Consider the following 27,325-nt stretch of genomic DNA (forward strand, 5'->3'; position numbering starts at 1 on the left):
AGAAACATAGATCTTCTACACATAGAATGGCTCTGTTGTTCCACAGTGGAACATTATGAGGCTGAAGTTGTTTAAACATTAATTTCCACTGTAACAAAACCTGTTGATGGAAATTAAAGAGTTATAGGGAGTTTTGATAATTCAAAATCACATTTCAATAACAGCTCAATAGCTCCAACTTTTTGAAATACAAACGACGGTTTAACAAACCAAATAAAATCACCGTTTTTTAAAAAGGACTGAAGCCATCTAATTTTTAAAGTACCATTCATAATTTCTAAATCGATTGCCTTGATACCACCTTCCTCAAATGTTTTAGCAAATCACTTTTTCTGATGTAATGGTGCTTGTTTTTCCAAATAAAGTTAAATTTAATTCTGTTAATCTGTTTTATGATATTTGGAGGGACGGCTAAGGAACATGCAGGAAACGTCAGCCTGGATAAGGATTCAGTTTTTGTTCATAAAGTTCTACCAAACAACATCAAGTCTCTTTGAAGCCAAATATTTAAGGTCTTGCCACATTTATCAATGTTGTCTTGTAAATCTTTTCTAACACTGGTAGCTCTACACTTAGTAATCTACATGCCTAAGGATTTAACTTCATTTTTAACTGGAATATTGGAAATTGAAGAATCAGAACAGTTATGGATACTCATAATTTCACAGTTATTTACATTTAGCTGCAGCCCTGAGGATTGAGAGAACAACTTTATTTCCTTTAGAGCTGGAGGAAGGAAGTGGGGAATGTGGGACACCAACCTCAAACCCTTCAACACGAACGCCCATCTGAAGGACAGGAAGGAGAACCGGAGAACTGGGACCGGGCCGATAACTGGACATAAACATGGACATAATAAAACTAGAGTACTAACTGGACACAAGAAATAAACATAAACTAGAATCAGTAAGAAGCTCTGAATTAAAGTAAAATAATAATTTTAAAAAGGCTGATATTATCAAATAAAGACAATGACGAACAAATAATAATGAAACTAGAATCAATGAATCAAAACCCAAAACAACCAAAGATCCTAACAGAAAAGGAGAGAAGAAGAGTCTGTCTGCAAACCAAAGAAAAAACACGACAAACTTATGAAAATAGAATAATAACCACTCTTTAATTTTAATCTCTGCAGGAACCTGGCACAGTTTTTCCTACTTAAGACAGAAAACAAGAGTTCAGCTCAGAGTGGATAAACTAGCCAGTTTAATACGGGACTAGTTAGGCGTTGTGGTTAGTTAGGAGGCACTGAGCGGCTAACGTTGCTAACGTTGTTCCTGTTGATCGCGTGTAAAGTCAATCCCAAAGACCTTCTTGTTGTCCAAATTTGTTCCAGATGAACCATTTATGAATAAATCCATTTATTCCAGGCCAGTGTTAACAATGACTCCGCCACAGCGTCAAAAACTTGAATGTCCTTCCAGGTTCAACACCTGTCAACTACTTGTCACCTGTTGGTTCATATACTAAAGCCGACAGCCCCATCTAGTGACCAAAAACCAAAAATACACATATTTGGCTCCGATAGTGGACTTTATTTTGAAAGTTTCACATACAGGAAGTTACAAATGGCGTGCTCATAAGACTAATAAAAAAACTGTCAATCAGTTAATAAATAACTTGTCAGTGGGCTAATTATTAAATCGAAACATTCACATTTCACACACTTAATATATTCAATAATCATTGACTAAGGGGCGGAGCCTATGTGCCCCGCCCCTCTCTTGGGCGTGGTTAATATTTGTGTTGCTGGGGTTCATATTTACAGAAGAAACTGAATGTTTTGAATTCACAACTGCTGTGATGTCAGCACAGCAATGACATCACAGTCTGAAAGTTTGCTTCATTTCCTGTTTTTTCTGGTTTCTGCTCCAGATTCTTCACCTGCAGCATCAACTTGATAAACATTTCACAACGTCAGTTAGAGGTCAACGAAAATCGGTCCTGAAGGCTGACTGGCCAGTCAGAGGCTTCTGTTCATCGCAAGTTAATCATCTGCACACTGATTGGGTGAAGTATCCAAAGAGTAATTCTGTCCAATCAGAAGCTGCCACTTCCTGTTGCAAGATGTCCCGATAGGCTGACAGATGAGCTAAACAAGACGGCTGGTCTGTGCAAATCCTGCCAGACAAAGAGACAGAAATGAGACAGGAAGTGACGAGTTTTCTGACCTTCAGGAAACTCGTCACTTCCTGGTGGGATCCAAACTGTTCAACCTTCGTTGTTGTTTCATGAAACCATTTAAGCTTCAGGCTCCATTTAAAAGGAACTTTGCATTTTAAACCAAGTTTACCTCGACAACAGGAACCGGGCCGTTCCTAGAACCAAGAAACTGAATGTCTTTGTCCGGTTTGGTCCAACCAGGACAAAGATCTTCCTGGGAAGTTAATCATGTAATATTTGGTTGCTAGCTCCTCTGACTAAGTTGACCTTTAACCTTTGACCTCCAGCACGAAGAACCGTCCCAGGTCACTCGGTACCTTTGGCGCTGCCGTCCAGAAACACCTTGATGTAGGACGTGGGGACGTATCCCTCCTCCTCCAGGTTCCTGCGGACTCTGGTCCAGCCGTCTCCTTTGTCCTCCTCCACCACAGACAGCAGCTCCCCCTCCACCATCGATAGCGTTCCTTCGTTCTGACCTGCAGGACGAGTCAGAGCGAACCAGAACCAGCGTCACAAACGCCTGACAGGGAGCAAAGCCCATCAAAAGCTTCCCGTATCGCTGTTTTAGCGGGAAAGTCTGTATTTGGATTTTTAGCTGTTTCACCCAGAAAACATCTTTTAGTTTTCCTGCCTGGTGAACTTTGACTCAACAGAGGCCAACAATCAACAAACGTTACAGTTTGTCAACACCGTCATCAAAATCTGCAATACAGATCAATATATTGATGAAGTCATTAATAATCAAGATCAACTCCAACCAGCTGGGTTTAAAGGGACTCAGGGTTTCAGCTGTTTTGCAGTTTTTTTGGCAGTTTGTTCCAGATCTGTGGAGCATTGAAGCTGAATGCTGCTTCTCCTTGTTTCTGTTCTGGTTCTGCTCTGCATCCAGAACCAGAACCAGAACCAGCAGGTTGATCCAGCAGCAGCAGCTCTTTAATCTGTTTCTAAACGACCAACAGTAGATTAAAGTCTCTGAGTGAATGAATATAGAACCGGGTGGTGTAGAACTAGATAGTGTAGAACCAGGTGGTGTCTCTATCCTCCTGGTTCTAGTCAGAACTCCAGAAGCAGCGTTCTGGACCGTTGGGTTGTCAATCAGACCTGTGAAGACGCTGCTGCAGGAATCAAAGCCTGGATGAGTTTCTCTGATCCGAGTCTTTAGTCTCTGGTTCTGGAAATCCCAACTTCTTTGTTAAAAAGTTGGTAAATTTGTTTCAGATGTTTCAGTCTGGAAGGATTGTGATTCTGTCAACTGTTAAAAATAAAATTGCAGAAATGATGGTGATGATGATGATGATGATGATGGTGATGATGACGACGATAGTGACTGGCTGGTCCAAACTGAGACGGTACCTTGGAACGGGTACAGAGACTTGCAGGTTCCGATGCTCGGTAGCGGTTCTTCATCATCGAAGTCATCGTCAAACTCGGAGCTGCGCGACTTGAAGGTGATTTCGGCCGCCTGGTCCTCGGTGTAGCTGCCGTCGGGGCTGAAAGGAGAGCACAGTTCAGCCTGGGCCGGTCCAGAACCGAGGCAGAGCGGGTCCGTGGATAATGGGTTCCTATCACCTCTCTCTGCTGGCAGGGCTGCGGTTGTTCAGCTGCTTCAGGCTGCTGCTTCCTGGCGTTGTTGCCTGGGAGTTTAACCCGCAACCTCCGCTCTGCCTCCCGCCACCATGATCAGACAGACCACCGTCTGTCTCCGAGAGCCACACCTGGACCCAGAAACACAGCAGAATCCGGTCGGTACCAGAGTAAACTCAGAGAACCGACAGAATGTATTCAGAGTAATCTGGCGGTCCTCTCTGCTCCGCCCACCTGGCTCCGCCTCAACTCCTCCTCCAGTCGCTGCAGGTTCAGCTTCACTTCCTCCAGTCGAGGCTCCAAACTTCTGGCGTCGCCCATCTGAGGACTTCGTTCATAAACCTCCCTCATCTTCAGCAGAGCATCTCTGAAACACAGAACAGTCCCAACGGTCTAGCAGAACCAGAACCTTCCCCAATACAGGTCTGGTAACTAGTCTTACTTAGTCACCTGTAACTAAGTATGACTAGTTATACTAGTTGAGATGCACCATCTAGTCGACTTGCTGCTGTGACGTTTCATGTCGAGTCGACAGGTCGCGGTTACTGACAGAGTGATGAGGAACTAGGTGAGTTTGTCTGCTAGTGTGAAACATAAAAATAGAAAATAATTTAGCAGTAAAAGTTCTGCAGACTCCAGCCCAGGTTTCCAGAATGAGGCGTGTCGCGGCGCCGTGGGCAGAGCGGCTCTAGACCTGGGCGGTCCCTATGGGTCCCAATGGGACCCAATGCGTTCAATCCCCCCAAAGTTTATCAACTCATAAAACCGTTTCTATGACGTCACAGCGACTAGTCGACTCGACTTGTATCAGGTTAACCTCGACTGTTGTTGAACCGACACTTTTACCCAGAGTTGAAACTCTGACAATGTTTCAGTGAAACAGGAGCTTCAGTTTTATTGGATATTGTGTTTATATAATTACTTGCCTTTTACCAAATACTTGACTCTGATTTGAGTAATTTCTTGGATGGCTACTTTTTATTTTTACTTGAAAAAAATATGTTGAAATAGTACTACTCTGACTGAAGTACTATGAGTTAGTAGTACTGTGTGTACCCTACGTTGCCCCCTGCCGTCATGTGTTACCTTTGCTCTCGCTCTCTCTGGATCTCCTGGTTGATGCTGTTAATTCGGGCCAGAAGCTTCTTGCGTCTCTGCTCAGGAGGAAGCTGGCTGCCGTCAGTTACACTGGAACCCTGAACGGAGCGGGAGCAACCGTTAGGAAACGCAGCAGAGCTTTGAAACTCCAGGATTTAAATGACCAGTGACACACTGACCAGCTTTAGGGACAGCTGTCCAATCAGGAGAGCATGAAAGAAGCAAAACAAATGAGTTAAACGCTCTGATTTAGCAGAAACATTCGCTCTCTGAGCTTATATACTGTATTTAGATATACAGTACAGACCAAAGGTTTGGACACACCTTTTAATTCAATAAGTTTCCTTTATTTTCATGACTATTGTCATTGTAGATTCACACTGAAGGCATCAAAACTATGAATAACACATGTGGAAATATGCACTAAACAAAAAAGTGTAAAACAACTGAAAATAGCCCTTATATTCTAGTTTCTTCAAAGTAGCAACCTTTTGCTGTGATTACTGCTTTGCACACACTCTGCATTTTCTTGATGAGCTTCAAGAGGTAGTCACCTGAAATGGTTTTCACTTCATAGGTCAACCTGCCCTGTCAGGTTAATAAGTGGGATTTATTGCCTTATAAATAGTCATGAAAATAAAGAAAACCCATTGAATTAGAAGGTGTGTCCAAACTTTTGGTCTGTACTGTATGTATAGATATATAAAAGTGACATGCAATGAGGTTCATAGCTCTGACTTAATCATAATCATATTTACAAATATAGACCCCCTGCATGTTATTGTTTATATGAGGAAATTTCGTGCATGTCAATCAATCAATCAATCAATCAAATGTTATTTGTATAGCCCATTTCAGCAGCATTTCAAAGAGCTTTACATCATAACAAACACAGAAACACAAAGCAGTATAGAATCAATCATTAAGTCAAGTTACATCAATAAATTCATAATTGATTACATTTCAAATACAATCCTAAACAGGTGGGTTTTCAGTTGAGATTTAAAAGAAGTCAGTGTTTCAGCTGTTTTACAGTTTTCTGGAAGTTTGTTCCAGATTTGTGGTGCATAGATGCTGAAAGCTGCTTCTCCTCGTTTGGTTCTGGTTCTGGGGATGCAGAGCAGAACCAGAACCAGAACCTGAGAGGTCTGGAAGGTTGATACAACAACAGCAGATCTTTAATGTATTGTGGTGCTAAGTTGTTCAGTGATTTATAAACTAACAACAGTATTTTAAAGTCTATTCTCTGAGCTACAGGGAGCCAGTGGAGGAACTTTAAAACTGGTGTTATGTGCTCCATCTTCCTGGTTCTAGTCAGAACGCCAGCAGCAGCATCTGGATCAGCTGCAGCTGTTTGATTGATTTGTTGGACAGACCTGTGAAGATGCTGTTGCAATAATCAATACGACTGAAGATGAAGGCATGGATGAGTTTCTCTAGATCTGGCTGAGACATTAGTCCTTTAATCCTGGAAATGTTCTTCAGGTGATAGAAGGCCGACTTTGTAACTGTCTTTATGTGGCTCTGGAGGTTCAGGTCAGAGTCCATCACTACTCCCAGGTTTCGGGCTGATCGCTGGTTTTCAGTTGTAATAACTGAAGCTGTGCATTGACTCTAGATCTATAACTCTAGATCTATCGCTCTAGATCTGTGACTCTAGATCTATAACTCTAGATCTATAACTAGATCTATGACTCTAGATCTAGAGCTATAGATCTATAATTCTAGATCTATAGCTCTAGATCTATAACTCTAGATCTGTGACTCTAGATCTATAACTCTAGATCTATAACTAGATCTATGACTCTAGATCTATAACTAGATCTATGACTCTAGATCTATAACTCTAGATCTATAACTCTAGATCTAGAGCTATAGATCTATAATTCTAGATCTATAGCTCTAGATCTATAACTCTAGATCTATACCTCTAGATCTATCGCTCTAGATCTATAGCTCTAGATCTATAACTCTAGATCTATAACTCTAGATTGTTCCTCTTTAGGTCCAAAAATAATAACTTCAGTTTTGTTTCTGTTCAGCTGGAGAAAGTTTTGGCACATCCACACATTTATCTGTTCTAAGCATCTGTTCAGTGATTGGATGGGGTCAAAGGTCACCTGGTGACATCGTAATGTAGAGCTGTGTGTCATCTGCATAGTTATGGTAGCTATGTGGACAAAGCTGGAGGGCAAAAAGATGATTCTGCTACATCCAGAGCCGCCGTAGAAAAACCATTAAGTTAAGCGCAGCTACGTTGCCATAGCAACTGACAACGTCACAAAAAAACACTGATATTCAGTCTGTTGCAGTGGTTTGGTTTTAGGCTTAATGTTTATTGTGAGATTATTAATAAGTGATTGATGTGGTACGAGGAGAAAATTATAAATATATTGCTGCACTTTACTGTATGGCTAGCTCCGTGGCTAGCTCCGCGGCTAGCTCTGCGGCTAGCTCTGCGGCTAGCTCTGCGGCTAGCTCTGCGGCTAGCTCGCTGTTACTGTCTCTTACTCTGCAGCTGTGGAGTCTCAACGTCTGGGATCATTAAACCCTGATGCCCTCCAGGCTGAAGGTTCGGTTGGGTAAAGATGTTTCTCTGGGAGAGAGACCTGATGCAAACCCAGGAGGGGCAAAACTCTGAGGAACAGGTGAGGATGATCCATCTGTCTGTGTGTGTGTGTGTGTGTGTGTGTGTGTGTGTGTGTGTGTGTGTGTGTGTGTGTGTACCCCTCTCTTCAGGCTTCGGAGACACTGCTTCCTGGTTCTGGACCCAGAGCTCATGAGGTCACTAAGCCGTTGTGTGATTGGCTCTCTGGAGCCTGTGGGTGGAGACTGGGAGGAGTTGATCACCTCTCCAGGTGAAGGTGAGGTCGGGGGCGGGGGTGGTGGTTGCCTTGGCGACGACAGGAGATGCAGCAGCTGCAGAGAGACACAAAAGCTTCAGTTCTGGCAACCAGGTGACCCTCCCACCAGGTGACCCCCCACCAGGTGACCCCCCCACCAGGTGACCCCCCCACCAGGTGACCCCCCACCAGGTGACCCCCCCACCGGGTTTAATCCTTTCATTCTAATGTTTTCTTAGAAACCTTCAGGATCTCCCAGAGGAACCGACCGGGTCCAAAGGTGTGTGTGTGGGGGGGGTCACCTTGTTTTTCCGTAGGAAGGGCCACAACTTCCTGCTGTGTTTTTGCCCCTCAGCCCGGTTGTCAAGGTAACTGGATTCAGAGATGCTCCGCCTCATGTTGGCGCTGTAATCTTCAAACTCAACGTCGCCTGGAGGGTCGAAGCCGGATTTATAAACCTCCACCACATGACCGGTGTCCTGCACACACACACACACACACACACACACACACACAGATGATGATCCATGGATCAGCTGCAGCTCTAAAACCCTCCAGGCGTGGGCCTCACCTTCCTGGGCTGGATGCTTTCAGCGGCGTCCATCATGGCGTCCAGACTGCGGCTCGCCGCAGGAAGGACCTTCCGCTCCGACTCCGCCGCCGAACGCATCGCCTCGGCGATCCGCTCGATACGACGCTCCTCCATGTCCTGAATGCGCTGCAACGACCAGACAGAGTCAATCTATGAGCAGAAGGTCTATCAAGCACTGAATCTATTACACACAGATCTATAGACTGGAATGTAGAATCTATTTATGATATATCTACTGCTACATTCAGTCAGAAACAAAGACACACATCTAGTCACTTTCTGTGTTTGAGACTTTTATGGCAACAACGCTCTGCAGGTCAGAGGTCATCTGTAGGTCAGAGGTCGTCTGTAGGTCAGAGTGGTGAAAAGCCAGACGGATTTAAACCACTAGAGAATCTAATTGCTGTGGCACCGTTTGGCCTGCAGAGGGCAGCACTGAGACAGTTTTGGGTAAAATCATTTATAATTAAACACGTTTAGATAAAAATGTGAAAACTGAATCAGAAACATGAAGTTTTGTGAGAACAAACTGTTCTGCAGTCAGTCACATGACCTGAGTAAACTGTAAATGGTCAAATTGAAGTTAAACTGATTTAAAAGGGTTTCATAGAGTCACTTTGTTTTGTAATTCAAATTTCATTGATTTTCTGAATATTGTCACACATAAAGTAGAAACACAAACAGAAAAGGCTGCAGCTGTTACATCATATCAATGTTACAGTCAGTGTTGGGTAGTAATGGATTACATTTTTAAAGTAACTAACCCAACACTGGTTACAGTGTTGATTCAAAAACAAACAGTAGCTGGAAAAAGTTAGTTGTCCAGAAAAACCAGGAAACTTCGTCCTGATCAGTCAGCCAGAGGCCGGAGTTCTAATGAGTGAGTCCCGGTCCGAGTCCCGGTCCATGTCCCAGACCAAGTCCCTGTCCACGTCACAGGTCCATGTCCCGGTCCATGTCCAGGTCCGAGTCCCGGTCCGTGTCCCAACTCAGAACCTCCAACATTTGAAACCAAAATGGTGAAACCAGAGAACAGACCCTAACCGGCCCACCTCTTTCCTGTGTATTCTGGTAGGTATAATATCTATGTAGTACTTTTGTATTCTGGTAGGTATAATATCTATGTAGTACTTTATACTGAATACATTTACTTCTGTCACATATTTACCACTGACAGCACATTCAACCATTTTTCTTTTCTCAAATCTCTCTGCCATAAAAGTTTAGTATTTGACAAATTACTACTCAAATTATAACTTGACAGTTTATTAAACTGAGAGGTAAAGGCGACAAGATGGCGGCGCGTGTAGACGCTGCGGCTCGGAGCTCCCGTGTTTTCGTTTTTTTTAGCCTGTTTTTATTGATGTCTTCGCTCAACAAACTACTGGAAGCCTTGACAACTTACAGCAGATTAGAACTGTGGGACATAGGAACACAGTTTGGACTTCACACACCCACCAAGCTGGACTTTATTCCTCCAGAGCTGCTATGAACACCTGGGACTATGATCATTCCCCCCATGCTGCCAAGGCGACGGAGGAGGCAGCGCAAACAAAAGAGGGGTAAGAGAGCCGGCGTGCGGGCTAGGCTACAAGCTAGTCCTCATAAACCGGCCCTCCCCAGCCTCTTCCTCGCCAATGCCAGGTCCCTCGTCAACAAAATCGACGAGATGCGACTCCGGATTATCTCTCGCCGGATGGACAGCTGTGTGACTGTTGTCACAGAGACCTGGCTGGAGGATAACATCCCGGACGCAGCGGTGGAGATAACGGGGCGCGCTCTGTTCCGGGCGGATCGGACTGCAGCTTCGGGTAAGGGCAGAGGCGGAGGTTTGGCATTGTATGTACACAATGCCTGGTGTACAGCCACACACTCTGTCGGAACATTCTGCTCTCCTGACTTGGAATATCTGGCGGTGAAATGCAGACCCTTCAAGTTGGTGAGAGAACTCTCGTCCATTGTGATCGTGGCCGTCTACATACCACCGAGGGCTAATGCTAAGCTAGCATTAGAGGAGCTGTACTGCCTGATCAGCGTGCAGATGAACTCCAACCCGGAGGCGGCCGTGATTGTGGCGGGGGACTTTAATCACGTGGAACTGAAGGCTGTGTTTCCCAAATTCCACAAATCCATAAACTTTCCCACCAGAGACAATAACATTTTGGACCAGGTCTACTGCAATATCCCCGGAGCCTACAAGGCTGTAGCAGCTCCACATCTGGGCATGTCTGACCACATCTCAGTGGAGCTGATTCCTGTCTACAAGCCTCTGGCCTGCAGAACTAAGCCGACCACCAGAATAGTTCAGGTCTGGACTGAGGAGGCCTCCTCTGCACTTCAGGACTGCTTTGAGCATACAGACTGGAGTGTGTTCAGGGACGGCGCAGACTTGGAGGAATACTCATCGTCCGTTCTGTCCTATGTTCAGTTCTGCACCGACGCTGTCCTCCCTGTTAAGACCATAAAAGTGTTTCCAAACCAGAAACCATGGCTGGACAGCACAGTACGGGCCCTGCTGAAAGCCCGGGATGCTGCCTACAGGTCTGGAGACAGGTTGGCTTATAGCAGGGCCCGGTCGGAACTGAAAAAAGGTATTAAGCAGGCCAAGCTCCAGTACAAACAGCAGATTGAGGAACATTTCATCAACAACAACCCCCGAAGCATGTGGAGAGGCATTAGAACCATGACGGACTACAAACACAGCACTCAGCTGACCAGCCGCGACCCCACCCTGCCTGACACCTTAAACAGTTTCTTTGCCCGCTTTGACACGGCGGGCAGCAGAGAAGCCGTACATCTACCCCAACTGGAAGAGCAGCACCAGCCCCTCGTCCTACAGAAGCATCAGGTGACGTCCACCCTGAGGAGGATCAACACCACAAAGCTCCAGGACCGGACAAGGTGTCAGGCCAGACGCTGAAAACCTGCGCCGACCAGCTGGCAGGAGTGTTTCTGGACATTTTCAATCTGTCCCTGCAGCTCGCCACGGTTCCCGAGTGCCTCAAGTCTTCCACCATCATCCCTGTACCGAAGAAGAGGTCCATCACCAGCCTGAACGATTACCGGCCCGTCGCTCTGACCCCGGTGATCATGAAGTGCTTTGAGAGGATTCTTCTGAGGTACATCAGAGACTTCATCCCCGCAAACCTGGACAGCCTTCAGTTCGCCTACAGAGCGAACCGGTCAACAGAGGATGCTGTCTCCATCACTCTGCACACAGCCATGACCCATCTGCAGCATCCCAACACCTACGTCAGGATGCTATTTGTAGACTTCAGCTCAGCATTTAATACCGTCATCCCAGACAAGCTGGTGCTGAAGCTACTCGAGGTGGGGCTGCCCGCTTCACTGTGCCACTGGATCAGAGACTTCCTCACCAACAGGCCTCAGGTGGTGAGAATAAGTGGCTCAACATCGTCCCCACTGGTCCTCAACACAGGCACGCCGCAGGGCTGTGTGCTCAGCCCAGCTCTCTTCACCCTGTTTACACACGACTGCGTGGCCATCCACCCCACCAACACAGTCGTGAAGTACGCGGACGACACAACAGTAGTGGGTCTCATTTCAGACAACAACGAGACCCACTACAGAGAGGAGATTCTGCAGCTCACTCAGTGGTGTTCAGCCAACAACTTGGTGCTGAACACAGGGAAGACCAAGGAGGTCATTGTGGATTACAGAAGGTCCAGGAGGACGGCTCACATTCCCTTCTCATAGATGGAGAAGTGGTGGAACGTGTGGACAACATCAAGTTCCTGGGCCTCCACATCACTTCTGACCTCTCCTGGAACACAAACACCTCCCACCTGGTGAAGAAAGCACAACAAAGGCTCTTCTTCAGGAAACTGAGACGGGCTGGACTTTCCTCACGGCTGCTCGTGAACTTTTACAGGGCGACGATCGAGAGCATCCTCTGCCTCAACATGACTGTGTGGTATGGTAGCTGCACAGCACTGGAGAGGAAACAACTGACACGGGTGGTGAGAACAGCACAAGGCATTGTGGGATGCCCCCTCCCAGACCTGGACTCCATTTACACAGACCGGGTCAAGAAGAGAGCTGGATCCATAGCCATGGATTCCAGCCACCCGGGCCACAGACTGTTTGTGCCGCTGCCATCAGGCAAGCGGTACAGGAATATACGGACTACAACAAATAGACTGAGAAACAGTTTCTTCCCCACAGCCGTCAGAGCCATTACTCCCTGCCGCCCCCCCCTCCCACACATATCATAACCTCGCAGTCACACATACATATCCCCCACCCCCACACAGCCATATTGTTCTGCACTTTGCACTGTCACATTATCTGTACTTTGCCATAATTGGACCTGCTGCTACTTCTTTGGTGTGGTTGAGGGCCTTTAGTTAATTTAGTTGTATATATTGTTATTATTATTATTGTGTGTTTGCTTATTTATACTGTATATATTTGACCTTTTGCACGGGAGCTGCAATGGAAATTTCGTTGAATTCTGTTCAATGACAATAAATGCTATCTATCTATCTATCTAATATGTTGATCAGGTGGTATTCTAATATAGTTCTATATATCATTTTCTACAATCGTTTTACATTTTGAGGTAACATAATGTCTCATCTGCAGACATTTCCAAAAATCTGCTCTACCTTCCAACTTAAATGTGAGTAAGTTTGTTGAAGGACATGAATTGCCCGTCTTTATACAAATCACCAAATCATGCATATACCATGAGAACACACACACACACACACACACACCTGTGTGAGATTTAGGCATCTCAAATGACAGACAACAGAGTTTAGGATCCAGAAGTCTCTTTTCCTTAGGAACAGACAATTTCTCTAGTTTTATTCTCACCCTTTTACTCCCCAACAAGAAATGTTTCATCAAATGTTCATAGCTTTAAAATATCAAGTGGAATTGTAATAGGAAGCATCATAAGCACATAGCTACACTGAGGGGCAGTAATCATTTTTATGATGTTAATATTACCCCACAGTGTTAGTTTTATCTTCTCCAACTTTTCACAGTTGAATTTGTGAAAGAAAATGTAGTGAAGGTAAATCTTCCAAATCCCTCCTGAGTCACTTTGTGCCTTCAGGAATCCACCTGAACTGAAAATCTTTGACCAGGTGTGAATGACATGAAGAGGTTGTCATGGCAACAGACCCACTGTCTGTCACTCCTCAGACACTGGAAGTAAAGGACGCGTGCAAACCGTGAATTTAACAAAAAAAAAAAGCAAATACAAAAATGACGATAAATCAGTTTTACAATTTGTTTCCTGTTTAAAATACACAGCTTATTGGCCGTGTCTCGGTAATCCGTCAATCGTTTTTCTAATATACAGCCCGACAGGAAGTAAGCCTTTCAAAATAAAACTACATTTCACAATAAAAATGGCCTGAACAAATATCAATCTTCTTAACTAAATAAGATAAAATAAAAACCAACCCATCATAAAAATAACTAAAATATGTCCTATTTATGGCTCCAACAGAGGATAATGGCTGGATTCAGATTTAGCTCAACCTGCGACCTTCGAGTCGACATGGCGTCCATGTTTCTCCTTATTTATCCTAACGCTCGCTACCAAAGTTTCAGTAAACATAATGAATAACAATGAGAGAACAACCCTGATGGGTCCCATGTGATCAATTCAAAAAGGATGAGATAGTGAAATTAGCCTTTAGTTCCTTATACTCTATTTTAACCCATTTAGTAAAAAATGGTCCAAATCCAAAATTTGAGTGAGCTGAGAAGAGACTTTATCAAACGCTTAGGACAGGGGAGCCCAAAGTGGGCCCTGGAGGGCCGACGTCCTGCATGTTTTACTTCCCTCCCTGGTACCAACAACCTTTCAGCAGGTCAACGTTCTTCTTAGGCCTCCAACGAGCCACCGTTGGATCCAGGTGCGTTAAACCAGGGAGAGATTGAAAGATGCAGGATCCTGGCCCTTGAGGACCCACTCTGGGGCCCCTGGCTTAGGAGATGGCAGACACTGGCTCCTCCTTTGACTGGAGGTGTCATTCACACCTGGTCACACCTGGTCAAAGGTGGAACATTTTCTAATGTTCTCCGAGTAGGAGCGGTTTTCACAAAGCTTGTCTGATTCTGATGAATAACTCCAGGAAGGACTCACAGCCAGAACCTGGGTTCATATTTTACTGTCCATGTTTAATAAACTAATTGGCCTCTAATTTATCCCAATCTTTTTTTGGAATCAAGGATATTGGAGCTTCATTCAGCTGTTCTCTCAAAAATCTCTTGATCCACCTTTTGTAACACTGGAGCCAGAGTGACTGTGGGTTAGGGGCCCTAATCTTCTCTTCTGTAATTGGTGTTTCCAACCCTCTACCTGCTCCTGAGAGCCTTGGCAGATTGAGTTTAGACAGAAAAACATCACAGTCTCCTTGGTTTGTCCCGTTAAAACACTGAGGATGTATATAATGTTTCATAATAGTGTTTATGTCATGAAGTGCGGATGTAGGGTGGTGAGGCAGACGCAGGTGGAACCAGGTAGATGAATGATGATGATTTAATGAACATAAAATCCAAAACAGTCCACAAACACCGGGCAGCACGGCCGAGCGGAAGCCAGGGCTCGACGCCGGTAGCAACCGGTTACACGAAGGGACTAGACGCCACAATGAGACGACAGCTAGACAGTATGACGCGAACAAACAACAAGGACCCGACAGAGACGCAGACACACAGGTGGCATTAAATACACGGAAGGGTAATCACAGAAACGAGACACACCTGGGAACAATCAAGGGGAGGACAGGACAACGAAGAGACTCAAGGACACAGAAAACAATAAATAAATACACAGAAAAACACGGAACATGACAGTTTATGTCTTTAGCTGAGTTACTAGTTTCTCCTTGTTTAATGGCAGGGATGGTGTTAAAACCATCCTCTGTTTGGGCGTGTCGTGGTGGCGCAGGGGACAGCGCGACCCACGTTTGGAGGCCGTGAGTCCTCGACACGGCCGGCGCGGGTTTGATTCCCGGACCCGGCGATATTTGCCGCATGTCTTCCCCTTCCTGTCAGCCTACGTTCATATAAGAGACACTAGAGCCACAAAAGACCCTGGAGGGGTAAAAAAAAAATCCTCTTTTTTAACTTGACTTACTAATAATTTGCTCGTTTTCTCTCCTCCCTCATAGAATGAAGTTTTTAACCATGAACAGGGAATATTCCACATTTTTGTTATAAATTTAATTTAACTGAAACTTAAGCCCACAAATATCTCAATAAAGTAAATAATCATAACACCTGCCAAATTGTTTTCTTTAAGTTTCATTACCAATTGTCAAATTTGACATAAACTCTCTTTTTTCTTCCATGAAGCATATGCAGTAAGTTTACCCTCAGGAAGGCCTTAGACAAACCATTCTTCCCTCTGTGTCTTTAACTTGTTTTATCAATGAAAACTGAATATTTCTCTTAATAAGAATAATTACGTCATTGTGAACACTACAGCTGAAATGATTCCTCGATTATTAAAATTCCTCCAGGGAAATTTATCTGCCTCGAAGCTTCATTAAATTATATTTTATTATTCAATGCGCCGAGTTCCGGCCGGGTCGTTATTTGCGTTGCCCGGCGCTCTCACTCCCGCCTGAGTTGTTGATGAAAGCTAAGTGTTAGCAGCATAAGGTCCAGTTTTCAAGTTCGGCCTGGGAGGATTTTATTGATTCATGATAATGTCCGGGTTTGTGTCGTTGTTGGGGGACCAATAAGCATCTTTAAAATGACTGGCGCCATGCCTGGAGTACGGCAGCTTTTCTCCTCCCGGAGCTGCTGGTTCAGAGCGAACGGCGGGACCAACTTGCAGGTGTATTTATACAGGTGAGCGGATAGACTGAACACGGCGGGCGGCTGAGCAGGTGATGGTTACAGTGTAAGTGTAGCTTTACGGACGAACCGGAAAATGTATTTCATATCGTCCCGGTCGCCACTAACGGATGGCGAAGCTCATCGTGGCGTTACAGAAATGATGCGTTTCTGTGTGTGATGAACGAAGGAGCCAAATCCCGTCGCTAACATGAACATGCAGCTATAAATGTCTGGGCAAGGTCAGAGTTCAGGTATTAAACTCACTGAAGATGAATACAGAAACCAACAGCTGGAGCATAGACATTTTTATAAGTGTATTTGTGAGCCTGCCTCTTTATTATTAAATTAAATATAATTTCAGATTTCTGTATCACTTTTCTTCAGGTTAACTTGGAAAGTGAGCTGTTATTGTTCCAGGTTAGTTTTCTAAACTGCAGAAAAGTTTTTGTTAGAGAAGCTCAAATATGAAAAATTGGACTGATGTTGATATGTGACAGTAAAACTGCTGCTAGGTTAGATTTACCAGTATTTTATTTAATCTGATTACTTGATTAATCTTAAGAATAATCGATAGATTACTCGATTACTAAAATATTCGTTTACAACAGACCTAGTGAACACCTGAGTGAGAGATATGAAAAATATGAAATGAAAAATAACCCAACCTGTTTTAAACTTGGACTGTTCCCCCTCATCTTGGAGAAATATTGTGTCTTCAAATAAGCCAATATTTTGTGCCTTATGGCTGGATTTCCACATCCAAGATGAGAATTTTCTATATTTTCCAGTCATTATAGATTATAGATTGATGTACGTTTTAAACCTGTAACGATATATCTCTGTCCCCTGATCCCCAACCTACTCTGAGTGCATCCATCCAAAAAGAAAACTATTTACATGAGCCATGAACGTTCCCATCATGTAAATGAAAAAAAACTATATGAAAAATAAAAAACAACTTAGAACCTACTCTACTGCTGCTGTCTACGGCAGCTGAAGAGAAAACAGGGATAACTAAGAGAAACTATGAGGTCGGTGGACTTTCGCTCTGAGAGTCACAGATCTAGAGTCACAATGTTTATGATGACAGAGAGCTCCGCCTACCGACCGTCGGACCCAGCGTCTCCTATGGGGCCCCTAGGAATGACATCAGTCGGTTGAATTTGGGGTGTCCTCCCCCTGTTCGTTCTCCAACAGGTGTTCTGTTTATCTGTGCTACCCGTAAATCCGTCCTACCTTGTGGTGATGCGCACATGGATGCTTCGTCACATAGGGTCACCCGACCCTAACCCACTGTGGAACCTGTGGAGGTTTGGTTTCATGTGTTTTATTTCAGCGCAGATTACGGTAAGTTTTATTTCATTTATTTTATTCCTGGTTTTCATTAAGCTGCTGAATTACTTCATGGTTTTACTTTACATGACAGCAGCTTGTAAATATATTTAGAAATGGTTTTAGTTTGCTGCCTGCAACGTCGTAGACAAGTTATTGTTCATCAGGACAAAGTACGTTGTTTTTTGGGCTATTTTGTCCTTATGCTTTAAAATATTTTAGTTTAATTACACTCTTTTTTATTATTAAACTTTGCTAAACAGAAGTTAGCGATAATAAGTGGGATTGAAACTGTAATAGCTGTGTAATATTAGTGTATATGAATCATATCCTATCATTTCAGTGACCTGCTCAGTTCAGTGACACATTGTGGCTGATATTTAATAAAGTCTGTCATACAGCAGATTAATGTGCATAAAAGAGTCACACTGATCTGTATTAGTCTTTCATTTAATTCCAATAAAAACCTGTTTACGGTTTTATTCTTACTAACCTCTGCATTTAAAATATTTGAACAGGTAGGATATTCTAGTAAAGGATTAGTGCAAACATCTACAGCTTTTCACTTTAAACAGGTAGATATTCAGATGAAGGAAGTGATCTTCTTGTGGTTTCGTCATGGATAGAAATTGTTCCGATGCTAAGCTAACCATAACTGCTTTTTTCAGAAAACGTGCACCAGCCTACACTGCTACCACACGTTCAGAGAACGATACCACATAAAAGCGCCTTACCACAGTACAGTCATCTGGTGACATGTTGGGAACAGAGCGCCGTTAGCCAGCTGCCATCTTGTCACTTTGAATAAAACCTTCTCTTAAGAAATGGTGCAGGAGTTGCATGGAGCTGGCTTCCTCTGACTCTACTAATGTTCACGCCCCAGTCCCTCACCTGGTATATAACTGGAACTAGTGTTCGGTAGTGCTGGTGCTGGTCCTGGTTGAACTGGTTCAGACTGGTCACGTACTCCTTCCTGGACTCCTCAGCAGCTTGTTGCTTCTGCTGAGCCGCTTGTCGAGCCTGAAGCCAGAAAACATCAACTTCAGCTTTTAACACATTCGTTTCATTTCAGAAATCCGACTAATGTGGGTCAGAGAGGAAGACGGCTCTACCTTCAGAGAGCAGCGCTGAGGCAAAACACAGAGAGAGACATCAGGTCAGGAAAGGAGAAACTAAACCGCTGACTGCTCTGAACTGGAGCAGGTAAAGTGTGAGTAAAACCTTTTCTCCATCCGCCTTGTTGTCCAGCTCGATCCTGTCCGAGACGTGCTGAGTGCGCTCCGCCTCCTTGCAGTCTCGCTCAAACCGACGCTTACTCTGAAAAACACCCAGAACGTGAAAACAGTCTCAACCTTTCAGACGTGGGAACCGTTTCCCTGATGTGCGGCTGTAACAAAAACACCCAGCAACATGGCCGCCATACAGCCGGCACGTTACTGTGGTTCTCCAATGGAGCCCAATCACATGCTAACACTCTGCAGCACATGAGCCACTAGGGGGCGTGCTCTCCCCATGAGGAGCAAAGACCTCATGTGCAACTGATCCCTGGTGAGACATGAACCTGCAGCAGCTTTTCTGGGCCAGAGGCGCCGCTGACCATCAACAGGTAACCCTGTGACGCCTAACCCTACATTATGACATCACCAGGAGACTCGGAACCATCCAATCACTGAACAGATGCTTAGACCAATCAGTGTGCGGATGAGCCAAAACTTTCTTCAGTTGAACGGAAATAGCACTGAAGTTTTAATCTTTGGACCTAAAGAGGAACAATCTAGAATTACAGATCTAGAGTCACAGATCTAGAGTCACAATGTTTATTCAACATTTCGTGCAAAGAATATAGAAATGACAAGAGGAGGAGTTGGAGCGAAATTGCTACCGCAGTTGATAAACCCGGTAACTTTTCAGCTGTTCTTCGTTAACGTGACGTAAATAGTTTATAATGATTTTCATTCAGTCAGGACTTTACTCTGACACTAGCCACATGCATTGCAGGTAGATTGTAGTAAAGCATTAATTAATGTCTGGTTTTAAAATTAGTTCACTGAACTTGCAGCCATTATTTTGTGCCCATTGTTGGACACAACACGGCAGGAACGAACCGGATGGAACCGTTAAACCTAGGATTTCTGTCGGCTAATGTTTGGTCTGTCAGGTTTTGAAAATGGGCGACAATCGGCCGACAGCTCTAAGATCGTGTCGTTTGCGCTGGGCTTTACACTAAGGAAATGAGGAAGGGGGGGTCAGTGGAGAGCACCGGAGTTGAGCCTTTTTTCATTCAGTCTCATTAACAGAAAGAGAAAAAGGCCGGAAGAGACGATAATGCCGATAATTGAAATGACGTTGATAGTTTTAATTTATCGTACGATTAATTGATTTATCGTTTATCTCGACAGGCCTAGCATCAGCATTGTGGGAGGAGCTACATGAATGTGGGAGGAGCTACAGCGGGGTGGTGGGTTTTATTCTGCTTCACATCTGCAGCAGACACAGGTAGAGCTGCAGCTCATCCAGCACTACCTCTCTGTTGCTATGGTTATGCAAAATAAAAAAGACGTGAGTCAATCTAGGTTATATATCTATAAATATCAAAAAGCATGATGGAGTCAAACTGTGACAAAGTGAATGAACTGAGATTGCTCGGGAGGGAGGGGTCAAAGGTCACTTACAGACTCCAGCTGCTTCCAGGAGCTTTCTATGTGCTGCTGAGCACGGCGGCCATCTTGGAAATGCTGAAATGAGAGAAATTTGTTGGAATGAGAAACGTCTGCAGGGTTCCTCTGACCCTGAATGGGCCCCTGCTCCATGATCAGAGAGCAGGGTCCAGCAGACACCATCCTGGTGTGGCCCCCGGAGCCCCAGCTCACCGTCTTCCTCTCGGCCTTCAGCTCCTGCGTGTAGCGCGTCAGGTCGCAGGCGATCTGCGTGTGCAGGCAGTCGGCCAGGTCTTCTCTCTGAGCTGCCATGTCGTTCAGCTGCTGCAGCGTCGCCGCAAACGCCACACACCAGGTGAACCTGAACGAGCCAATCAGAGCACAGAGCCCGCTTCTGAATGGCCTTTGACCTCCACGGGCCAGCAGGTTACCAATGTCTAACATGACGGCGCTGACATAAACATGAGAACATCATCCAATAACATCCATGTTTCTTTCGGGTGGAGCCACTGACCTGCTGTCGTCTTCTCTGCTCCTCTTCAGGTGGAACTTCTTGGACAGGCTCCTGCAGATGGTCAGGGTCAGGGTCAGCATTAGGGTCGGTGGAGACGCTCAGGGCCCGCTGGATGCGGAGTGCAGGTGAACCTACCTGATCTGCTTGGCGTAGCTCAGCTCGATGTCGGCCCGCTCCTTGACGAACTTGGTGTATCGCTCCAGGAAGTCGATCCCCCAGCTGGTGTGTTTCTCCAGGTTATCAAACTGGTCCTGGAACAGCAGAAGAAGAACCACGTTTACTGGTTCACCTGCCATCTCACAGCTCAACGCCGCTGCAGTCACCTGACGCCATCCAGGTGAGCAGCCAGTCCTCCTTACCTGGAGCGCCTGCTGCCCCAATGGCCTGGATGGATGGCTGTGTGGATGGATGGCTAACCCTAACCCTAACCCACCAGTCCTCAGAGGGACCCACCGGTCCTCACGGGGGCCCACCGGTCCTCAGAGGGGCCCACCGGTCCTCAGAGGGACCGAAGGCTAGTCCCCACCAGGGGAAGGAGCGCCAATAGGAGGTCAGAGGTTAGGGTACGAATCCCCACAAAGATAGCCTGACAAACGTGTGTGTGTGTGTGTGTGTGTGTGTGTGCGCCTGCTGGTGTAGCAGTGTGATGTTATTACACTAGATTGTAAAGTGAGAAGCTATTCCGGTAGGAAATTATATGAGCACCGACAGCTTTTATTTTGAAAAGACGACCAATCCATTTCAAAACAGTGGGTAACTTCCTGTCCCAAAATTATTATCTTTATCCAAATTTAATATGTTGTGAATAAAACTGTGAATTATTACCTTTAATGTTTTACATATTGAGTTCATAGATTGTTGTTTAAAGTATCAGTTCGAAAATTAAAAAAGAAAAGTTATCGGGTCATACCATTATAATCTGTGAAAGGTTTTCCCACGCTCTCCGTCGCGCTCTTTCTGTTTGGATTCCGTGGGAGAAGGTATGAAGTTTTGCTTTTTGTGTTTAATAAGTGTATTTTAAGTGTAATAAGTGTTAGTTTTATTACTGGTTTTGTAAAACAATGGGTGTTGAAGCACTTAACCTGCAGTTAGCAGTTATCTAGCTGCTCTTCTGGTACATGAAACATTGCTTCATCCATGTGCTGAAAATAGTTTCATGATTAAACAGGCGCTGTGGAACACTGTGAAAAGAAAAGCCTGTTCTTGAGTACTATTTTCTGCCATTTGAATGCAGGATCATTAAAAGTGCTTTCCAATCAGCTGTGGTCACTCTTCTACAAGACACAACGCAGAATCAGCTACGCTACACTGGTGTAGCTATATAAATAATCTGCCTTCCTTCAGTCTCATGAGGACCTTTAACCCCGACCCTTCAGTATCTAGCTGCATTCCTGGACGGTCCGTCTCCATGATCAGCGTCTAGGTGTCTCTCTGTTTCACCTGTAGATTCGCTATCAGCAGATCTACAGGTGTATAGACCTATAGACCTGTAGATCTTTTAATTCCAGTCTGTAGGACCGGATCTATATGCTCTATTCTATGCTCTAGATACAAAAGACAAACAGGCTTGATGCTGAAGTGACTTTAAATTGTTTTGACAAAAAAACATTAAAATACAGGAAATTGATTGACATCCATCCTCTGATGTCATCAAAAGTCAGTCCAGAGTGCGGCCATTTTGTTTTAAAGGGAAGTAGATTTGACAATCATCCACATATAAATGAAGCCCTGAGGCCAAGCTGCCCCCCCCAGCCCCATAATTATTATAAATGAGTTATTATAAAGGCTGTGAAGGAAGTTTTCTCAGCTCTGTGATAGCGATGCTAAGGCTCTGTCAGTGAGTCGGAGGATTCCCAGAGTTTGTTCTCATTGGATGTGAATCTTTGAGGTCAGCAGAACCAGAACCGCCGGTTCATTTAGGCAGCAGATCAACTTTGGATGTTTTAGTGTTAGGGAACTGCACACAGTAAAATTTCCAGATTAAAATGTATTCAATTTGAAAAAAATTTTACTCTAAAAAAGACAACATTTGGTCCCAGTCTAAATAGAGTAAAATTTACTCTCATGGAAGAGTTGAAATTACAGATTAAAATCAACACCATTTAGTGCAAAAATTTTAATCAATGCCAAGAGAATTTACTCCAAGTTGTTTAAAAGAAAAAGTACTCTACCGTATTTTAACTCCAAGTGGAATATAATTTACTCTAAAGAGAATTGCATTCTATTCTAAGTAGAGAAAAATTTTAGTCTAACTAAAAATAAATTTTACAGAAAATAGAATAACATTTTATTCCATAGTGTAAAATTGTGCTCTTAATAGTATAAAATCTTACTCCTAATTTAATTTTATTCTATATTGTGCAGTTAAACATTTAATTAAATTCTAAAACAGTGCCAAATTTAACTTTATTTCACTCACTAAGCAATTGTTTTATAGCTATAATACACAGCTGAGTTTGTAAGAGTACAATGCAAAGACCAGAAATCAGTATTTGAACAGCCATTTTTATTGTTCACAGGAAACAGTATGGGACAATATAAACATTTGCATCTTCATGACTGTATGACACCTGTAAATCAAAAGCTCTGTAACAGTAAAGCTCTTCTACATAAATAACATGAGGTCCATCTCTTGTATACAAAACTTGAAAAGCACTGAAATGCTCATTCAGACACTGTTTGCAGAGCAAATGTAACAAACAGTAACCTCTCATCTTTCACAACAACATTGTAGATCTTATGGAAAACTGGCATTTCACAAAAAACTTCTTTACAAACAACTAAATCTGCACGATACATATTTCCATGATGTTTGGCCCATTTTACATTTAATACCTTGGTGTTGATTGGTAACTGAATCATAGCAAAACAACTATTTAACGCAGCATCCGAGCCCTCAACTCTGCAACCCTAGGATTCACTTTGGTTGTCTCAACATCTATCTCATAAATGGCGGCAGTAGCGGCTGGTGCTAAAAAAACTGAGGGGGGCGCACACAAACAAACAAATGAAAAACAAACAAAACAAATCTTAAAAAATAGCACTATTTGAACATGAATTTTGCCCTCCTTTCCTTCTGCCCTGCAAATTTCTCAATTACATTCTTGTTAAAGTCAGTGATCTCTGTGACTAGTCTTTTCTCCATTGACAACATGGCCAATGCATTCAGCCTGTCCTGAGTCATTGAGTTTCTCAGAAAAGTCTTGATTCTTTTCAGAGTTGAAAAGCACCTTTCAGCTATGCTAAGTTTCCCCCAAAAACTTAGCTTCATTGCATTGTCTAGGTGGCTGCGGCTGTTTTCGTGCCGTTTGCATTTTTCTGAAAGATGTTTTAAGTTTCTTACCCCAGTTGTTGTCCACATTTCCTCCGTGCCAGAACTTTGAAATAGCAAACACGGAAAGCAGTAAAATGCATTGCTTAATGCAAACGTAACCGTGAATCGACCTAACGAACTGCAGCTGCACTAATGAGTCGAATCGGGGATTGTCCAATCACACAATGTTTTAAAAAAAATGAGCCAGTACTGACGCTCTACCAGTAATGACACAACAAAATGGGTGTGTCCGGGACGCAGAGCGCTGCGCCCTGTGGAAAACCTTAAACAACCAATTAAAAGTCAGCCTCAGATCACCTGCTTGCCAAAGGTTGATGCGCCTACATACACACTCATTAGGACGGCGCCCTGCACATAGGAAGTGTGCACAATGTGAGCAATTAGAATTATGTATTTACTATTTTAATAAATTCTAACATGTCTATTGGACACACAGTATGAATAAATACATTTCTAAGTATTTTGCAGTTCAGAATAGAAATCATTTATTATCTAAACAATTTAAAGGGGGCGGCGCCCAAGCGCCCCCTACTGGCCAGCCGCCACTGAATGGCGGTCTGCAGAAAGTTGTACACATTGACCAGATTATGATCATATGAAGTGCCGAACACAAAGTGAGCTTTAAAAAGCTCATCAAAACAGGCAAGAGAACCTTGTGATTTACAAGGTATGGCATGTTTGTCAATCACAATGAAGTACTTGTGAATCACGCTCCTCTGAGTCCCTACTGCAAGCAGGTATGGTTGACGGCTTTCTGCGATGCCATCAAGGTGCTCCTGGATGCTGGTTCCTGTCTGTGGCAAAAACAGAATAAAACATGATTAGTCTTGGGTTTCAAAGAAGAGAGGGTTCTAATAGATAAGGCAAATTACTTTTCAGCATCTTTTAAATGTCACTTGAAATTAAATTTGAGACCAACTTCACAAGAAATACAAATAAATAAATCTATATATAAAAAAAGGGAAAAATAGAGAATTTTGATCAACATAAATGTTCCCTTTACTGTAACCTTACCTTGACAAACTTCACAAGATGTTCACTGGCTTGTCTGGCTGAGAGTTTTCCTGGTCTCTTGCGCCCAAGAGGTGACGGTGGCAGGAGGTGCACTAGGATCAAAATGGATGACATGTCACTGTCCCATCCTAGAAGAAAAAGTAAAATAAACATAAGTTACCAAAACTTCTTATTTGCAACGATGTTAATACTTCCAGAGTAAGCTTACCAAACACTGAGGGCAGGAGAAGGTGCACTTATATTGAACCAATTCATATAAAATTCTGTTAAACACTTTCTTTATAAGTCATTGCAACTTACCATTTTCCTCTTCTGTTGTGCCTTCAGCATTGTCAAGAAGGTTCTTAAGGTCATCAGACTGTGTGAGACCACGACTTTGTTTGAGGACTTTCTACTTGTAGACAGTGGGCCACTTCTCCAGGAACTTTGCAGAGATGGTTTCCCCAAACATCAATGTAAAATCTTGCTCAACCTAGATGAAGTGAAGGTTTTAAAAATCATTTTGTTAAACTTTCTCACATCCATCTTAGGATTTAATAAATAAAGCTTGGGAACTTATTGTGCAGTTTGGTTGCAGGATTTACTTGAATTTAGCCAATTACCACAACTAAAACGGAAAAAAAAACATATCAGCTCCATACAACTCGATATAAACGGGGTTTATGGACAAAATAGTAAATCAAAAATGTTTTACTGAGAACTTACACAGTTTGCATACAAAGCACAACTTTAATTCTTGTTTTTTTTTAATCGTTGCTCTACGTTCAAGAAAAGTTACTAGCATAGTCCTCCCGCGCCATTTTGTGGGCGGAATACTGACTCCACATGCTAGCAGAGCTAGCTCCGATAGTACAGCTCGCTCCTCTTTTAAACTCCGTTTCTCAGCTTAAAAATAGCGGCAGCCTTGACTTGTGAAAATAAAATAATGGACGTAGAATTGTACAACACTGATGTTTTTTTTCTGCTTACATTGTTGTAAACGGCTAAATTAAGTTAGCTGAAGCACACATGCTAACTAGTTAGCCAATCATGTTAATTCCTCGCTGCACCCCTCCTTCCCCCACTACCAAACAGCAGCACGTCATCATAATTAGTCTTAATAATTAAAAAAATCATAAAACCCCACGTAAAATATATCTACAACCCATTTGGGGACTTACCTGGCACACAGCTAATCGTTGCCTCCGTTTCCACTGCAGGATAACAAGATGGTGGAAGAAACGAAACTTAAGGAACTTCAGTGGGCGTGTTCTTGTTTTACTCCGATATAATTTCCTCTATTTTTTTACTCCGATTCTATTGACCAATGGAAATGATTTCACTCTTTAATGTATAAACAGGACTCTTTTAGATGAAAATGATGTTAACTCCGAAAAAATTACTCTCCTATTTTTCCTGTGCAGAAGCTTTGCTTGTTAACCAGGTTAGCCTGGTTAACCTGGTTAACCTGGCTGGCGCGTCAGATGGAGACATGAAGGTTTAAATCACGTTCCTCTGATTTGATCAACGACCTTAAAGCAGCAGCAGGGGAACAGCGCCTCCACCTGACGGGGAGGAGGAGCAACAGGAACAGGTGTGTTCGGCCTCTGACCCCAGAGAAGCAAACAGCCGCTGCTGCCCGGGGTTTTGTCTTGCAGGCTCCGTGCTGGCTTGGAAACCAGTTCGGGTTGAAACTGCAGTCAGGTGCAGGACGGAGCTTCCAGATTATTGATTATTGATCAGGAGATATTTCATCCCCTAAGCCCGCAGCGCCCCGCATCCTCCATGATGCTGCAGAGCCAGACGCTGTCGTCACCGCCGTGTTGCTATGGCAGACAGAGGCGCGAGGGCCGCTGCCACGCGCTCATGTGAGAACATGCACACCTACCCACAGCTCGGTGCCCCAGTTGCAGCTCATGGTTCCGATCTGCAGCGGCTCCGCCTCCCGGTACCGAACCTCGTTCAGCGCGACCTGCTGCTGCTGCTGCTGGCTGCGGCGCGCATCGGACCGTCTCCCCGCGCGGCTGTCCGTGGACCCGTCTCGCTGTCCGTGGACCCGTCTCGCTGTCCGTGGACCCGTGTCGGTCTCGCGCCGCGCGTCCTCTCAGTGGACTCTGTCGTCACAGAGGGATGCTGAGGCTCGGTGTGGACAAATTCACTTGTTTCAGTGTGGCGCATGCGCAGTGACGTCAGTGGTGGGGCGAACAACATGGGACTCCCATGCATATCTACTCTGCTGAGTTCTGTGCAGTTCACGTCAAAGGTCTCCAGGGGTCAGAGGTCAACACCAGTCATTCATTTTTTAATTTTTTTTATTAAACATTTTGAACAAGTGTACAATATCACGTGGCATTCACCTTTACACCACTGATTTCCAGTACAACT

General features: G+C 44.1%; 1 protein-coding gene across 2 annotated transcripts; it reads right to left on the reverse strand.

The window, feature by feature from the left end:
• Positions 1-1,517: 1,517 nt before the first annotated feature.
• On the reverse strand, positions 1,518-27,122 carry fnbp1a (formin binding protein 1a). 2 transcript variants are annotated; one of them, XM_028034182.1, is made up of 19 exons: positions 27,017-27,054; positions 26,829-26,976; positions 20,749-20,864; positions 20,614-20,664; positions 20,313-20,460; positions 20,115-20,177; positions 18,664-18,759; positions 18,555-18,569; positions 18,334-18,462; positions 8,263-8,409; positions 7,994-8,170; positions 7,576-7,767; positions 5,028-5,042; positions 4,837-4,946; positions 3,985-4,117; positions 3,736-3,881; positions 3,520-3,656; positions 2,484-2,642; positions 1,518-2,124 (listed from the first exon to the last, which is right to left on the reverse strand). In XM_028034182.1, the coding sequence occupies exons 2-19, from the start codon at positions 26,856-26,858 to the stop codon at positions 2,096-2,098; spliced, it is 1,893 nt and encodes a 630-aa protein (XP_027889983.1). In that variant the 5' UTR covers positions 26,859-26,976; positions 27,017-27,054; the 3' UTR covers positions 1,518-2,095. The 2 variants fall into 2 exon arrangements, with proteins under 2 accessions (XP_027889983.1, XP_027889982.1); XM_028034181.1 differs by lacking the exon at positions 5,028-5,042 and having other exon boundaries at positions 26,829-27,122.
• Between the last annotated feature and the right edge of the window lie 203 nt (positions 27,123-27,325).

This window comes from Xiphophorus couchianus, chromosome 12, assembly GCF_001444195.1.
Source record: "Xiphophorus couchianus chromosome 12, X_couchianus-1.0, whole genome shotgun sequence".
NCBI classification, from domain to species: Eukaryota; Metazoa; Chordata; class Actinopteri; order Cyprinodontiformes; family Poeciliidae; genus Xiphophorus; species Xiphophorus couchianus.